At 42.9% G+C, this 17,562-nt stretch overlaps 1 protein-coding gene across 1 annotated transcript in view; it reads left to right on the forward strand.

Moving 5' to 3' along the window:
- Window positions 1–17,003, forward strand: part of LOC133504881 (protein jagged-2) — a 47,500-nt gene extending 30,497 nt beyond the window's left edge. Inside the window, exons 5-14 of the mRNA XM_061827584.1 lie at window positions 895–955; window positions 1,279–1,409; window positions 4,381–4,500; window positions 4,970–5,083; window positions 10,142–10,255; window positions 12,058–12,171; window positions 12,286–12,332; window positions 12,420–12,596; window positions 13,753–13,903; window positions 13,970–17,003. Coding sequence (XP_061683568.1) covers window positions 895–955; window positions 1,279–1,409; window positions 4,381–4,500; window positions 4,970–5,083; window positions 10,142–10,255; window positions 12,058–12,171; window positions 12,286–12,332; window positions 12,420–12,596; window positions 13,753–13,903; window positions 13,970–14,433 — 1,493 coding nt within the window. The 3' untranslated portion in view covers window positions 14,434–17,003. The remainder of the gene's footprint in view (window positions 1–894; window positions 956–1,278; window positions 1,410–4,380; window positions 4,501–4,969; window positions 5,084–10,141; window positions 10,256–12,057; window positions 12,172–12,285; window positions 12,333–12,419; window positions 12,597–13,752; window positions 13,904–13,969) is intronic.
- Window positions 17,004–17,562: the final 559 nt, after the last annotated feature.

Here is a 17,562-nt window from a genome sequence, read left to right on the forward strand (position 1 = left end):
GTTTGAAAGCGTATAAAAGTCTGGACGCATAGGAGTACTTTGTTGCTTGATCTGTTCTCAATCAGGAATAAATCCCACAGAGTGACAGGGAGACAGCTTGTGAATGTGGAAGCGTGTTCAGCCACACGTTAACCTTTGCTGGAATCCATTGATATTTTCAGCTAGTATTCAATACAAATACCAATATTTAAATAAATGACCCCTGGTTTTACACAAACTCTCATTCATTAACTATGATTGAAAAAAAAAAAGAGGACAGAGTCGTCGCCATGGAACGTACACAGAAGCGATTGCGGCTACACGTTAACCTCTCTGCTCCGACCGACGGTTTATTTTTTTTTTTTTAAATACACATCGTTCTCAAATGAGCTACGGAAATACTTCGGGTGAAGCGATCACTACGCAGGCGTGTGTATTTTGGTTGTGCACAATCCATCATGTTGAATTGCCAAAATCCATTGATATTTTCTGGTCTATTCAGCTGATCTTCCATAGAATGATCTCTTTGAATATCTGTCTCGTCTGTTGTAACAACCAACAGCTCAACAAGTCTCTGGCATTGTGTATATTCTGCTCCAGTTCAATGTCCCCCACACTGTCGAGCAGCTCTTTTTGACTGGCAATATGGCGCCGTGAAAATGGTGACGTCACGTGTGCGATCTATAGCGCCACAAAAAACAACGTGCCTGCTAAAGGGTTATAAAACATAAAACCTTGTTTTTTGGGAGTGGAGGCTGGAATTAACATCTTTCTATTCATTTCACTGAGAAAAGATGATTTGAGATGAGAGTCTTATGAGCAACGAGTGCGATGACGGATGGAATTCAACTTGGATGTCTTGACAGCACTGCGCTAGTTTGCTAGTTTGTAATGTGCGTGTGTATGTTTCTGCAGCGGTGTGCAGGCAAGGATGTCATCAGGCCCACGGTTCTTGCACCGCACCTGGGGAATGCACGTGAGTGACCTGCACTCATTGCGTAATTTTCTATTTACCCACAACAGGAGACCCAATACGTGAGCCGAATCCAAAATTCTGCCGTTACAAAACTAATAATAGCTAATAATCATTTCTGAAATGTCAAATTAAATTGTGCCTAATTTTGTGGCCGGTGACTGCAGAAAGTAACCTTAAATGCCATTTCTTTTTTTGACGCTATCATGCACTTAGCTATGGGATAATGAACTCCAAGTCAGGCAAGGATGTGGCGCTGCGGTTGACAAGCGCGTCGCTGTGGGGGTTCTATCGAGACCGGTCCAATTCTCCTATCTTGTCCGCAGGTGTCACTACGGATGGACCGGGCCTCTGTGTGACCAGTGTGTGACGTTCCCCGGTTGCGTCTACGGGAGCTGCACTGAACCCTGGCAGTGTGTGTGCGATGTCAACTGGGGAGGTCTGCTGTGTGACAAAGGTACACACACACAAAACATGCAGTATTTAGAGAGAAAAAAGGCATTTTGGTGGGATTATTTATTTTATTTTTATAAATATTTCCTTTTAAACATGAACTTTATGATTGTACCACAACTATATCAAAATAATAATTACAGCATTATACCTGTATTTGCATTTATCTTGAGTTTAACATCAAACTAGGACATGGATCAGGATGAGATAACTGTAGTTTTCAGTTCAAAATAGAATAAGAGCATAAGAGTGGTATTTTTATATACTTGCTGAGCTTTTGTTCAGTGTAAATGCATGCTTCATTTGGGAATGCTGGATCCAATCCCAGCTGTCAACGGGCAGGAGGCGGGTACACCCTGAACTGGTTGCCAGAAAAACAGCCACACTCACAATCACACCTAGGGTCAATTTAGAGTCTCCAGTAAATGCATGTTTTGGGGATGTGGGAGGAAACCGGAGTGCTTGGAGAAAACCCACTCAGGCACGGGCAGAACATCCAAACTCCACACAGGTGAGGCCAGGATTTGAACCCCGGTCCTCAGAAGTGTGAGCCCAACTTTCTACAGCTGCACCACTGAGCTGCCTGAGGTGTTGCTAGCCAGTACATAATTGCGCCCTCATCCTCAAACAAATCACACTCGGCTGAACAATGGTGTGTTTTTGCGAAGGTGTGGTTCTTGTCGCAACCTCTCAGGTGTGTCTCTTCATGCTGATCTCCTCTACGGGATAACCCCCTGCAAAGAAAGCCTCCACCTTGCTCCCCCTTTCCCAAAACAATTTTACAAAGATCCTCCAACATGATCTGAGGTTACACCTCCTCTCACTGTGGTGTGGGAGGGGGAATTAGGGACCCTGACCCCTCTGCCCGTGGGATGTTGCATTGTGCAAAAGAAAGGTGATAGCCTTGGGTACGGCTGGAGTGGGCCTGGAACTTTGGGCGGGGTCCTTATGCTAGTGAAGACAATTGAGACAGAGAACACTGTGTGGATTGTGTGTGCATGTAATTATATTCAATGTATGATTAAAGTTTTTTTTCTTTCTAACAATTTAAAGCACTACTTTACATGAAGGGCGGTAAATGGTTAATATGTTCTACACTGGGTGTTGACTCAGAGTAAGGTAGCAGTGCCGGATGAATGGATAGACAGATGATACTGCAGATGGATAGATGGAGGGATGATAGCTACAGTGATGGACGGATGAGTGATAGGTGTTGGGGAGCTGGGTGAATAGTTATCGTAAATTCTCGTGTATATTATGCTCTTGAGGATAATAAGCAACACCAAACAAAATTGACCAACAACATTAGAATTTCCCTTCTGTGCATAACACGCACTATTGCTTTTTTGCAATCCATGACACTGACATTCCTGCCACTTCACCTCACCCCGCATTTTTACTCGAGTTCTCATATTAGCAAAGAATGAAAAATGATCCTTGACTCAAATGAAATCTTCATGATTTGGTAATCCATCAAAAGTAAGTCCAAAGCGTTCGATGAATCAGTCGTTGTTTTTGAGCCATTATTGAGCCTCATGTCCAGAGATGCTTCCAGCCAGCGGCAGGTCTCTTGACTGTGGATGAATTATTTTACGGGAAAAAAAGGTGTAGTAGGGCAACATGATGGTTAGCAGATCCACTTCACAGGTCTGTGGAGCCGGGTTCCAATCCAACCTCTTATGTGTGGCATTTGCATGTTCTCCTCGTGCCTGCGTGGGTTTTCTCCGGGTGTCTTCCAACATCCCCAAAACATGCGTTAATTGGAGACTTTAAATTGCCCAGAGGTGTGACTGTGGGTGTGAATGGTTATTTGTTTATATCTGCCTTGTGATTGGCTAGCAACCAGTTCAGGGTGTACACATGTCACTCGCCCACAGTCAGCTGGGGAGGGCTCCAGCACGCCCCCTGACCCTAGTGAGGATAAGCGGTACAGAAGATAAATCAATTGAAAATGCATACTACACATGAGAAATTATCGTTGTTGGATAGCTAGCTAGCTAGATATTGAATAGACCACAGGTTTCAAACTTATGGCTTCGGGGCCAGGTCTTTCCCACCGCATCACTTTATGTGGCCCGGAAAAGCAAGTCATGTGTGTCAACTTCTATTATTCATGCTAAAATCTATATAAAAATATTTAATTGTCATAATAAATAACATTGTGATCCATCCATCCATCCATCCATCCATTTTCTTAGCCGCTTATCTTCGCGAGGGTCACGGGAGTGCAAGAGCCTATCGTAGCTTTCATCAGGCAGGGGGACACCCTGCACTGGTTGGCAGCCAATCGCAGGGCACACAGAGACAAACAGTTGAACTCACAATCACACCTAGGGGCAATTTAGAGTGTCCAATTAATGTTGCATGATTTTGGAATGTGGGAAGACGCCGGCGTGCCCGGAAAAAACCCACGCAGGCAAGAGGAGAACATACAAACTCCACACAGGCGGGGCCGGGATTCGAACTCAGGTCCTCAGAACTGCGAGGCCAACGCTTTACCAGTTGAGTCACCGTGCTAACTTTGAGATATTGAAAATATTTTTACGGTAATTTCAACAACTATTGTCATGTCAACTTCTGATTTCAAACCTAGTTATCCATCAATTTGTGGTGTACTTGTAGTAATATAATGGGCAATTAAATATTCATACAGTTTTACAGTCATCGATAGCCTTAAGGACAGATGAATGGATTCTACAGTAGGTGCATTGTAGTTTTTCATAGTTCAAACTTAACTAGATTCCCCGATGTCTGCTGTTTGGCTGCATACACCACACACACACAGCCAGGTAAAGTGTACTCGCAAAAAGTCTTCATTCCTTCACAAGAGGTTAGACCATTAATCAGTCCAAATAGCCATGTCCTCTGGTCCTTGGACTCGTGTAGAAAAACACTGACTGGTTTGGACCAGAGTTTACCGCAATTTGTGAACCAAATCAAACCCACTTTTCTCCGTGTTTTTGTGTGTGCTTCAGATTTGAACTACTGTGGGACTCACCAGCCTTGTAAGAACAGCGGGACCTGCACCAACACAGAGCCCAACGAGTACCAGTGCGAGTGTCAGAAAGGTTTCAGGGGGCGCAACTGTGATATCGGTGAGTCAAACCTGGATCAGGTGTTCATGTCACATTGCATTTCTTATTATGTACGATGACACCAAAGTTGATCTGATTGGACATAATTGTAATAATAATAACAACACACATGCACACAAAAGGAAACAAACCACCATCTCAACAGTGAAGCACAGTGGTGGCATTTTCGTGCTTTGGTGCTGGTCCGCCTCAGTTGGAAATGGTGCCTTATGACAAGGTGGAAAGAATTATGAACCATTCAAAACAGCAGTTACTATTGGCTTAAAACCTTCAAGCTTCTGCTAGAAAGCAAAATGAAAATTAAAATCAGGAAAAGCCAACTAGAACATTGCTTGTCCGGGATTTAATGGCGTGTCCTGTGAGTATATAATAACACCGCCAGGTCGAATCTGCCTGTTTCTATCCTACTTACCCCTGAGGGACTAATAAAGCGCATATTCTTGGTCGGCTTCCTCCTTCCTCTCGCCAGTCGAGCACGCGTGTGTGCTGTCGCCGTGCGTGAACGGCGCCACCTGCGTGGAGGACTCCGCGGGCTTCAGCTGCGTCTGCGCCGAAGGCTGGACGGGGAAGACCTGTGCAGACGGTGAATGGCAACAACACACGCGCACACTTGAACACCTCAGCAAACTCCAACCACAGTCATAAAGATATTGTTAAAAGGGAGATATCGAGCAAAATGTCATTTTTAATTGCTGCCTACATTTAAATTGTGGCATGGTGTCTCAGCCTGTAAAGCGTTGGCCTCACAGTTCTGAGGTTAGGGTTCAATCCCGGACCTGCCTGCCTGTGTGGAGTTTGTATGTTCTCCCCGTGCCTGCGTGGGTTTTCTCTGGGAACTCCGGTTCCCTCCCACATCCCAAAAACATGCAACATTAATTGGACGCTCTAAATTGCCCCAAGGTGTGATTGGGAGTGCGGCTGTTTGTCTCCATGTGCCCTGCGACTGGCTGGCAGGCAGTTCAGGGTGTACCCCGCCTCCTGCCCATTAACACCTGGGATAGGCTCCAGCACTCCCCGCGACCCTCATGCGGATAAGCGGCAAAGACAATGGATGGATGGATGGATACAGTTAAATTTGCATTTGGTGGCTGCTGACCAAGCACCGTTCATTTGCAGTCGAGACAACCGGGTGTTGAACATCTCATCTGCCAGGTCGGCATTGCAAAGGAGAATCTGTTCTCAGTTAACTTAGCTAGATTAATACATACATACAAAAGAAAAGTCGTCTCCAATAATACTACAAAAGTCACTAGATTCTTCGCTGTTCGTAAAAAGACGTCGGAAAAGTTGATAAACAAATATCATGAAAAATGTACTTTTGAATTGGATGCCGTCATGGTAACAAAAGCCATATTTTTGCATTTGCATGAGACAGACCCGCCTCGTCAAAACCAAGTGATTTCAACCGGGATGTGAATGGTGGATGTTATGTATGCTATCATTCTTTAGTCTTTAAATATTCCTTCATAAGAATGTTAGAGGCCTTTTATGAAGGAAGCTGCTTTAAATCTCTGAACTGGATGAGGTTAGCCATAGTTGTGACCAATGAGAACATAGAGTATACCGTACTTAGAGTGCTTTTAGAGCAATCGTCCTACCGTGCTGCTCTGTTAATTACGTGGCTACTTCAGCAATAATTTGCATAAATACCTCTAAGTGCAAACGATGAGAGGTCCATATAAATGTAAATTGACATAGACACATCATTTTTACAACCAGGATGTGTCTGGGTGCTCTTTGCTGCACTTTCCCTTCACACCTCATAAACTCCGTGTCTGCATGGTGGAGCGAGAATAAAGGTCAGCTGTGTTTTGGCGGAGTAACATGCGAGCTGTCACAGCCGTGGTCCGATCACGCATGCCTATGTGCGTCATTAAGCGTGTGTGTGTGTGTGTGCGTATGTGTGCGGCTGCAGACGAGTCGGACCACACGAGTTATCGTACGTCAGAGCCGAGACTATAAACAAGCAACGTTCTACATCCCTGATGCTCCTCGCCATCAGGATTCGCCAGTCTGTATACAAAATAACAATTTGTATTTTTTTTCGTGTTATTATGACAAGAATGAGACAAGCAGGCGATTGCAGGGACGGTTTCGTTTTGCTTTTGTGCGCTGCTTGAGTGGCCGCAACACAGCTTGGACGTGGTTTATGTGTACAAGCAGTATTAATTAAAGTCTTGTGTGCTTGTTTGGAACTGTCTGTTTAGTTGCGTGAGCGGCGGTTGGTTTATTATTATTGTGGTGTGTTGGAGACAGGTTCAAGGTTCCGTAGAGAACGCTTGTCGGGTTATGCAAATATGAAAGGGTTATACAGGAAGGCTTTTATTAGAAAGATATTCATGAGAATCAGAACTTTAGCAAGTTCCTTTTGATGATTGCATTACACAGAAAATAAAATTCCATTTCTGGACTCTAGTCGACGGTGAACCTTTCTTTATGCTCTGGCCAGAGGTGTATTTCGTCGTTTAGTCGTTCTCGTCACATCCAAACATGGGCCACTCCATATCCGTCACCACGCAAAGATTTTGAAGTGGATTCAGAGATTTGTTTTATGCTAAATTACACATTATACTGTGAGAAGGTGTAAGTCATGGAGAGAAATACGGTGGTGACTCAGCTGGTAAAGCGTTGGCCTCACAGTTCTGAGCACCTGGGTTTTATTCCAGCCCCGCCTGTGTGGAGTTTGCATGTTTGCAGTTTTCTCCCAGATCCCAAAAACATGCAACATTAAATGGACACTCTAAATTGCCCCGAGGTGTGATTGTGAGTGCGACTGTTGTCTGTCTCTATGTGCCCTGGGATTGGCTGGCAACCAGTTCAGGGTGTACCCCGCCTACTGCCCGTTGACAGCTGGGATGGGCTCCAGCACTCCCCGCAACCCTCGTGAGGATAAGCAGCAAAGAAAACAGATGGATGGAGTATTTTGTACTGGGATAACCCAGTTGAGTGTAGAAGTCGATGAATTTTCCTCACAGCATGCCAACAGGTTTGTTTTGCTGGCCTCTTCCTAGATCAAGCACAATCTGCACATGCGCAGGAAGACCTTGGAATAGTCCATTGCATGAGAAGGACGGGGAACACTTGAAATAAGCAGGCTAAAAAAACATTTGGATGTGTTTTAAACACTGTAAATGAAGACAAACACAATCAAAATACCATAAGTGTTAATGTATTTTGACAACATATTTATTGACATGGTGAAATTGGCTCGTTTTAGAGACAAATTATGTGTCATGCAATGCACCAGCACTGATCCCGACTTTCATCAGATTAACAATCAGCGGGCTCGATCTCGCCGTCACGCCGCTGGCGGCGTTCGGCTGTCTCCTCTTAATCCTCGTCTCGTGGCGGCGAATTGAAAGCATTTTTGTGGCGCTTGGACACATCGCCAAACACAAACACCCGACCCTGTCAACAACTTCTCAGCACAATCTAGTAATTGCAGTTCTTAAGAAGTTAATGTTTTCATGTCACTTAAAGCGAAGACATATTGAAATTCTATTGCCTCACTGGTGGATGCAGCATTTCACCCCCAAGCTATCAAATTTGACTTCTGAAAAGATGAAAACATTTCGGTTCTTGCATGGCCAGGATACTCGCCTCACTCACTGAGCATGTGAGGTGAATGGGTTATTTGAGAGAAATATGCCTTTTGTGTATGTTTAAAAAAGGTTTAAATGGTTGATTCACCTCATGAATATGGGAGGAAGAACACATCTTGTGTCTATTTTTCTTCACTATAGTAGAGGTGGAATTAAACAAAAAAACTACATAAGGAACGTAAGATCATTAAATGTTGGTGCAGATGCAGCGCAGATAAAGCAATTTATTGACAATTTTAACTGTTAAAATCAGGAGGGCAGTGATCCACCATGTCGATTTCCAAGCCACTTATCCTCACAAGGGTTGTGGGTGCGCCGTAGCCTATCCCAGCTAAAATTGGTCGAAAGGCGGACTACACCCTATAGAGCTTGTGCACCTATGTCACCGAAGTCATATGACTGGCCATATTGCCGGTCAAGCTAAGTATTGCTCAATGCTAAGTCGATTGGAGACGACGCGAAAATACGTCTTATAGCACAATGCCCAGAGTTTTGTCTGATACTGTTAAACATTTAGAAGGTGATAATAAACGAAGGTACGTGGGAAAATGAGAGACACTTGGCATAGAGGACCCATATTTATTGCCGAAGTCGATGTTTTCGGCGATAAGAAATTGGACTGTTAACCCGTTTCCGTTTGTCTTGGACAACTGGAGCTACACGTGGATCTGGTGAGTAAGTCGTCAAGATTTACATGGAAGAGTTTGAAGGCGTATAAAAGTCTGGATGCATACGAATACTCTGTTCTCAATCAAGAATAAATCCCACATAGTGATGGAGCCACTCGGATTTTTTCAATACAAATACCGATATTTAAATAAATGACCCCTGGTTTTACACAAACTCTCGTTCATTAACTATGATTGGAAAAAAAAAAGATGACGGCTTGATGGCTAGTGAACGCGGAAGCGTGTTGCGGCCACACGTTAAACTTCGGTAAACCTCTCTGTGACAGACGTTTTTTTTTAAATATGCATTGTTCTCAAATGAGTCCAATGGGTCTTTAAAAAAGAAAACTAACCGCTGGGATAGGCTTCAGCCCCCGTACACAGAAGTGTTTTGCAGGCACAGGTTCACCTACGTAAACCTCTGTGTGACTGATGGTTTATTTTCCGCATCCCTCTACGTTGGAGACAACTCCCTGTTGTTTATTTTATATTTTTATAACGCATTGTTCTCAAATGAGCCAACTTGGCAATATAAATACTTCTTGGGAATTTGAGATTGAGAAGAATAATTCCTACCTGAAATGAAGTGATCGCTACACAGTCATGTGTATTTCCATCCATCACGTTTAATTGCCGAAATCCATTGATATTTTCTGCTATTTTCAGCTGGTGTTCCATAGAATGATCTCTTTGAATATCTGTTTCGTCTGTTGTAACGATCAACAGCACAACAAATCTCAGGCATTGTGAATATTCTGCTCCAGTTCAATGTCGCCTACACTGTCGAGCAGCTCTTTTTGACTGGCAATATGGCGCTGTGAAAATGGAGACGTCACGTGCACGAGCTCTAGACTTGTTGACCATATCCACAAGAAAAACAAGCTTGCTTTGTTGAAGTTGGCTCATAAGTTGTAATTGCCGTTACTGCCATCTATTGGCTAGGAGTGAAAGACAATTGCCCAATATGTCTTTTTTTTCCTCACTAGACAGACATTAGACATTAGAGTTGTTCTGTTTTGCTTTCTTGACCCATATTTGAGATGATGGAAGCAAGACATTTTAACAGCTGTCACATCCTCATCAATCTCGCTCTTTTAGTGAGACGCAATTAATTGCTCCTCCTCCTCCTGTGGGAGATGAGTGGTGGCAGCAGATGATTGCATTTAGCGCCGTTTGCACAGAAACCACAGGAGCGGAAAAATATTTCAAGGCTGTGAAGCGTTCGCATACCGGTAATGCATGGTTCAGAACACACGTCCGCACACGTTTTGCGCGTACAGTATAACGCATGCGCGCACACACAAAATATGTATTTGATGGACACATTCCCATGACACAGGCCAGTAGTGCATGTCCATTTTCTCTTCGCAGTGGTGAGGCAGTGCGACCGAAGCCCCTGCGGACGAGGAGCGACCTGTCAGGAGGCTCCAGGAGGTTACCGATGCCTCTGCCCATCTGGATGGAGCGGCAGAACCTGCCAGCTGGGTCAGTGGGTCAACATTAAATCCTTAGTGGGCAAGAAGCCATGTTTGCAATGCTTTATGCTTATGAGTGATTAACTTCAGCCTGTCAATGAAGGAAGACAAACTATGTGTGTCTGTATATATATATATATATATATATATATATATATATATATATATGCATTTTCTTAGCCGCCTATCCTCAGAAGGGTCACAGGAATGCTGGAGGGTATCCCAGCTGTCAACTTGCAGGAGGCAGGGTACACCCTGAACTGGTTGCCAGAAATTGTAGAGCACATAAAAACAAACCACCATTCGCACTTACGGGCAATTTAGAGTCTTCAATTTACGTGGCGTGCATGTTTTTGAGATGGGGGAGAAAATTGGAGTACTGTACCCGGAGAAAACCCACACAGGCACAAGGAGAACATGCGAACTCTACAAAGGCGAGGCCGAATTTGAACCTTGGACCTCAGCACTGTGAGGCAGACGTGCTAACCAGTCGCCCACCGTGCCGCAACGTCATTTTCAATTACAGTATTTTAATTTCTTTGCACCCCCAAATAAGATGGGTTGACTTTTACCTTTTTAATGAAAAACAACACACCAGTCACAAATTGGATGTGAAATTACGTCACAGCCATATTTCTGTTTGCTGATCCTAAATTGAAGTTCTGGCAAACTTCAGATGAACTCGTGCGTGTGTTGAGAACGACTCTCATTACTGAGCCTCCGGGGCTCCTCACATTCATTTTTAACATGGAACATCCCTTTTAAAATTCTTCATTTATAGCTGCTAATTACAAGTTCAATTAGAGCTGTACTGCTGGTCGCCAGCAAAGCAGCATTTCAATGAGGGGGGAACGTGATCAAATGTTCCCCTTTGAGGTTGTAGCTGTTCATTTTCAAGCCACAAACATCATCCACGCTTCAGGGCTGCATTCTAGCAGTAGGTCGCATTCATTCATACTGACGAGCATCTTCCCCGAAGGCTTCATGTGTTGGATTGTTGTCAGGGTGGGGATACTGTGTACAATCGTGCCACACATACACACAGATTGTATACACTCACATAGGTGCCTGGGGATTATAACCTTAAAAAAAAAATAGAAAAAGATCCATATTTCACTGTGATGGACCATCCTACTCGACAGTGTTAAGGTGATTCATAACTCTGCCACTTGATAATCGCCTGTAGCTCCACTCACTATTTAATACATAGTACCCTCTTACTTTCTGATCTATTTTTTTCTTTTTTTCAGTGATAATTGTTTTGTTGCCTATTGCAGTCTTTTTCCTTTATTGTGCCGAAGCACAAATTTTACACTAGGAAAAATCCCATATCGAATCATACTCTCAAAATCAAGTGAATTGATTCCGATGGAAAAAAAAAATGACATTCTAGGCTTCTCCTGGCTGATGTGTGTGCTAATCCACTGAGTCCTTTCCGTTATTTTGCTCGCCGTGTAGCTCTTGTCTTATTTTCTCTCTACATTTGTTGTCGTGGCGGCAAGGTGGCTGAGCTGGAAAGCGTTGGCCTCACAGTTCTGAGGTCCCGGGTCAAACCTGGACCTGCCTGTGTGGAGTTTGCATGTTCTCCCCGGGCCTGTGTGGGTTTTCTCCGGGATACTCTGGTTTCCTCCCACTTCCCCAAAACATGCCCTGCGATTGGCTGGCAACCAGTTCAGGGTGTACCCCGCCTCCTGCCCGTTGACAGCTGGGATAGGCTCCAGCACTTCTGCGACCCTCGTGAGGATAAGCGGCAAAAAAAATGGATGGATGGAATGCAAAAATGATAACTGATTTCCTCTTTTCTCCCTTTAGACACCGATGAGTGTGAGATGAACATATGCATCCACGCCCGCTCTTGCCGCAACTTGATTGGTGGATACCTGTGCGATTGTCTTCCTGGATGGGCAGGGCCAAACTGTGACATCAGTGAGTAAGACATTGCATCACGTTCCCAGCGACACGACTGCCTTTCCTTTCACGCAGTAAAAAAAAAAAAAAAAAAAAAAACATTTTATATTTATATTTTTTTTCAAATATTAGGGAACAGCAGCTGCCAGGACTTATGTCTCAATGGTGGACGTTGTGAGGTGAACTCATATAGCATGCATTAATTCCGTCTCACTAACTTTATGTGCATAGACTGAACACTAAAAGTTTTAAATTGCCCAATTCAGGACCAGATGTCAGGATCCAGATGTTTATGCCCACCTGGCTTCTCTGGGAAATACTGCCAAATCCACCCTGACCCTTGCGCCAGCGCCCCCTGCCTGCACGGAGGGAGGTGTGCGGAAAAGGATGAACGCACTGCCGCCTGCGACTGCCCTTTGGGATATTCTGGAAACTTTTGTGAGGTCGGTAGAACATTGGACCCGGTTAGAAATTGAAATCTTTTGTTTGTGTTTCCCGGGACCAAATGATCCCAAACGAGCTGGTCAGGGAACAAAGGTTAGACAAATATAGCTTTGTAAAATGCAATGTATCGAAACGAATGCAATATATATTATGTTAACAGTAAGAAAGAGTTGCATGAGCAAAAAAAAAAAAAGTTACATTGATATTATCAATACTACCACTAATAGTCATACAGTAATATAAAAGTGGGGTATGTTTCAACCACTGACACTTTAATCTAAAAAAAGTGAAATGTCTTCTCACAATATTAAAACTGTAATCGTGAAAATATATATAATAAATAAATATATATATTTCTTTATTATTGAAAATATACACATGTTATTTATTTTTCTTGAAAACATGACACTTTTTTCTTGTAAAAGAAAATAAAAGTAGTATTGACATTAAGAAATTTGTTTCCTCAAAAATGCCAAATGTATTTTCTCCATAAAATATAATTTCAGTCTCATGAGCAAAGAAATGTTTATCTCAAAAGTATAAATGTTTTTTTCTCAAAAATGTAAAATAAATGTTCTTGAAAATAATAGTATAAGTTTCCATTTATCTTAGAAGTTAACAACTTTATTCTTGTGTATCTCTAAAATATTAAATTAAATAAAATATTTTTCTCAAATATAATCTAAAAAAATGTCCAACACAACTTTCATATGGCAGTATATGTTTTGTTTTTGCAAAAATCTAAAATATTAAAAAACTTCATTAAATATATACGTAGCATATATATATATATATATATATATATATATATATATATAGAGAGAGAGAGAGAGAGAGAGAGAGAAGAGAGAGAGAGAGAGAGAGAGAGAGAGAGAGAGAGAGAGAGAGAGAGGAGAGAGAGAGAGAGAGTATATATACACGGTTATTCTCACAAGAATCCGACTTAATTCTCTTTTAAAATTGAATTTATTCTTGAAAATATATTGCTTTAATCTCAAAATTACTCCTCATACCAAAGTTTTCTGTTCAAATGAGATTTTCAACTTTTCAGTGTAGCCCTGATCCTCCTTCGTACGCTTGAATACGAATGAAATATCAACAAGTGTAAATGCACCTTTGTCCTCTTTTCTTGTTCAGAGCATACTTTGGTTTCAGGTTGTGTCGGATCCGTGCGACCCCAACCCCTGCTCGCAGGGGCTCCCCTGTCACACCATCGATGGCAGTTACATGTGCGCCTGTCCTGAGGGTTACTATGGCAACGAGTGCCTTAGCCTAAAGAATCCTTGTTTTGGGCCACATTGTCCAGGTAAGAGGAATGAATGACGGATGATAGAAAGATAGATCCACAGACTGATGAAGGAAATTCCCTCAGGGGCCATGTCAGACTCAAAAGCCGGCATCAGTTTCTACATGGTCCTGCTGGGCGTCCTTGCTTTGGCGGCGCTGTGCGGCTGCGCCGCGTGCGCCTTGGTCCTCACCCGCCTGCAGCACAAGCGGAAAAAGCAGCGGGCCGTCCCGCAGGAGGAAGCCATCAACAACCAGCGTGAGTACGTCAACCTCATCCGAAACCTGGATCGCCTCGTCCCTCCGCCTCTCCCACCACCCGCCGCCCCCCTGGTTCAGTCGCCGGCCGGCACGGCCCCCGCTACCGCCACCACCGCCGCTTCCCCGCACTGCTACGAGGAAATTGAGCTGACTCTCCCTCCCTCTCCGGCGCCCTCCCACTCGTCCCCTGGGCTGAAGCAGGCCCGTGCCCCCAAAGTGGACATCTCCAACCGGGAAAGGGAGAAGCTCAATCGTATCCACTGCACAGACAACCAGGAATTACAAGTGTGACTGACCCGTTAAATCTGAGGCTTCTCTTCTTCTGCATACTTTGCACTCACTTTTCACAGGGTCCACGTTCGTTGTTTGGCCCATCGTGTCTCTCACACTCTTCAGCTGACGTTGTGAGCTTGGACATTAAAGACGCAGTTCCGCCTAAACTTCCGGGAACTTTTAGTCCTTGGTGCTTTTCTACCGTTTGAACAGCAGCTGGCGATCCTTAGAACAAACAGTTTGTCTTAAAAAGCAGGGTACGCACATGCCAATAATCAGCCGTTTTTTCTGCATTTTCCCATCCTTACGATCAAAGTCGGTGTAGGCTTGATTATCGGATGTTTCTAAAAGTTTACCCGGAGTGATCGTCCTGTGGTGTGCGCTGTGCTATGAGCGATTTGTCCTCCTCACTCGAATAAGGCCCAATTTGAGCATTTTCAAGCCCTTCCGAAACACAAAGTTCAATAGCAAAAAGTATTGTACTGGAATTTACAAAAAAAAAAAAAAAAAAAGAATTTTAAGACACTGTTACATTACGTACAATTACAACATTTAATTCAGTAACTCTTTCATGCACCACTAGAGGAGCCATTTGTCACGAGGAGTGCTCAGAGTGATTTGCCCGGTCATGGCCGACAATTGTAAATGTTGAACCTGTTAAATATTTACGATGGCGTATACTTATGAGTGTAGTGAACCCTGAGTTGGGCCCACCCGTGATTGTAACGTGAAATGAAGCGGTTGCCAAGAAGAAAGCTCGCGCTGTTGTTGGACGCAAATACAGGAGCAACTGGTTGTGTTGAGTGGTTTTTATATGTCTCAAAATATAAAGTGTTTTTATAAAATGTGTCTCAAAATTAATTCACCACAAAAAAAAAAAAAAAAAATGACAAGGAGAAGAACTGCGACCAAAATGTAGTTACCAGAGAAGCTAAAAATTAGTCTTAATTCTATTTCTTCTTTTTGGTAACTTTTTGGTTCTGGTTTGAAGGAGGAGACTCACGATTGTCTGTGCAAGAGTTGGTTTTGTCATCAAAAATATTGGATGGATTGAACAATAATGATGAAGGATAATTGGTCACAATAATCTTGTATGGACACTCGATAATCGGGCTTTTGATAACTTTGTTTGGAAGAAAGAAAAAAATGCTTGAATGTGTTTAGTGTACAGCGTTCATGCTATTCTTACTGGAGACCAAGCCCTACCGTGAAGTGTGAACATTCGTAGCATAAAGATGCTACAAGATGACTGCAAACCACAACGTGAATCTCCTCAACCTACTTCAACATAGTTTCTTAACACCAAGATGCAACAAGGTGGCACCAAAGCAATATATACATTTGAGAAAAAGCTTTGGCCCGAGCAAAAAAACCAAAAACACAATATAGGTGAGTTTTTCAACACATAACAGACGATAGGTTGCAAAAAATTCAATAAAATAGTCACTAGGTAGTGTACGGGGCAAAACTGTACCACTCTGGTGGCGAGTACCCGTAGGTGAACAGCTGTAGACAAAAAAAATCTGGCAAGTCATCAACCATTCAGATTTGTTTGTCAAAGCAGACCCCAACCCAAAGGTTCTTGATCCTTTAGACAGCACTACCCGCCCAGCAGGAGTCTTCTTCCACACCAGAACTGAATTCAGACATGCAATGGCCCTCCAACAGTTTCAGGGTCAAACTTGCGCCATTGTTGGCCTCCGAGTGCCTGAAAAAGTGTCGGCTAAGACCTGAGTGGGCGATCATTGAGCGAATGAATGGATGTTTATTTAAAGTCCAACTGGGTGATTGTGAGATTATTTAAAGCAGCCAGCGCACACGTTGTTACAAGGCGGCGGGGAACTTCTGTCCCTTTGCAACACTCTTAACTGGACTTGGGATTTCATTTGGCCTGTGTTCGCGCATGAAACATTGACTGTACGTACACTATATGAAATATGGAAGGACACAAACCTCTGACTTGTGCTTTAAGACATTTAAAAAAAAAAAGTAAACACTGTTGCCTGTGTTGCCTCTGTGATGCTACCTGTTTTTTCATTCCCCATGTAAAATAGTTTTTGTACATAAATATATTGTACATATTGATGCCTCACTTTTTTGTAACGTGGTTCAGTCCGAGAGTATCACTCTTGTTGTTTTACTGGCGTTCTGTAATAAAAGTGCAGTTAGCAGTTTGGATTTATTGGCCCTTACTGTGTGCTGCTATTGTGTGAGTGTGATGTTTTTTTTTTTTTTTTATTATGATGGAATGCAACAATTATCACACTAATAATTATGTGCCTTGGTCAACTGTGGAGTACTTACTGTGTGTACCTCGCTGATTGTACGACTAAATGGAACCTTCACCCTAAAAATGTTCGATAGCTGAGCAGTAAACATCGCCACTCACAGGCCACAATAACAGGTAAACCCGTAAAAGAAAAATACTGTGATACCTCGTCGTAAAAAATGAAACAATAGCAGATTTTAGTACTGCTGCTTTTTGCGTTGTTCGGTAGAAAGCGAGCGGCTCTCTAAAAAGAGGTCAAGTGTGCTTGTTTCATGTTGTTTTTGTGTCCATCCTGTCAAATATGTACTGTACAGTAACCCCCGGCGGTTCATGCGTTGTGGTCCTGATGTAGTGCAGATTTTTCATTTGGGTCTGTGTAAAATACTTTTTGTACAATATTTTTGCGTCATTTGTTCCTCTTGCTCTTAATATATGCGTTTGCATTGTTTAAAGGTGTGTTTCAAGACCTTAAAAGAATGTAAATGCTGTACAAAAACATGCCATGGTGTATTTAAATAAGATATTGCTATATAATCGATTTCTTTTATTGCAGGGGAGATCTGGAATGTAACCCCAAAACTCTACTGTACAGTACAAATACAGTACTGTGTATGTGAAAAACTCCCTCAGTAGCGATTATTCCATTACTTTTACCGATGTTTTTACTTTAGTATCGGTTCAGTACGAGGATTGAGGTACTTTATGCAAGTGTAGTATCAGTTCAGTGCGAGTATTGAGGTACTTTATGCAAGTGTAGTATCAATTAAAGTCAGAATTTTACTATCATGGGAAACTTAACATCCGCATAATCTAACGAAATTCAACAGTTAAAGTTGAGTACGGATAACAAGATAATGACGCTCACTTTTGAGCAGTAT

Source organism: Syngnathoides biaculeatus, chromosome 8 (assembly GCF_019802595.1).
Source record: "Syngnathoides biaculeatus isolate LvHL_M chromosome 8, ASM1980259v1, whole genome shotgun sequence".
In the NCBI taxonomy this organism is placed as follows: domain Eukaryota; kingdom Metazoa; phylum Chordata; class Actinopteri; order Syngnathiformes; family Syngnathidae; genus Syngnathoides; species Syngnathoides biaculeatus.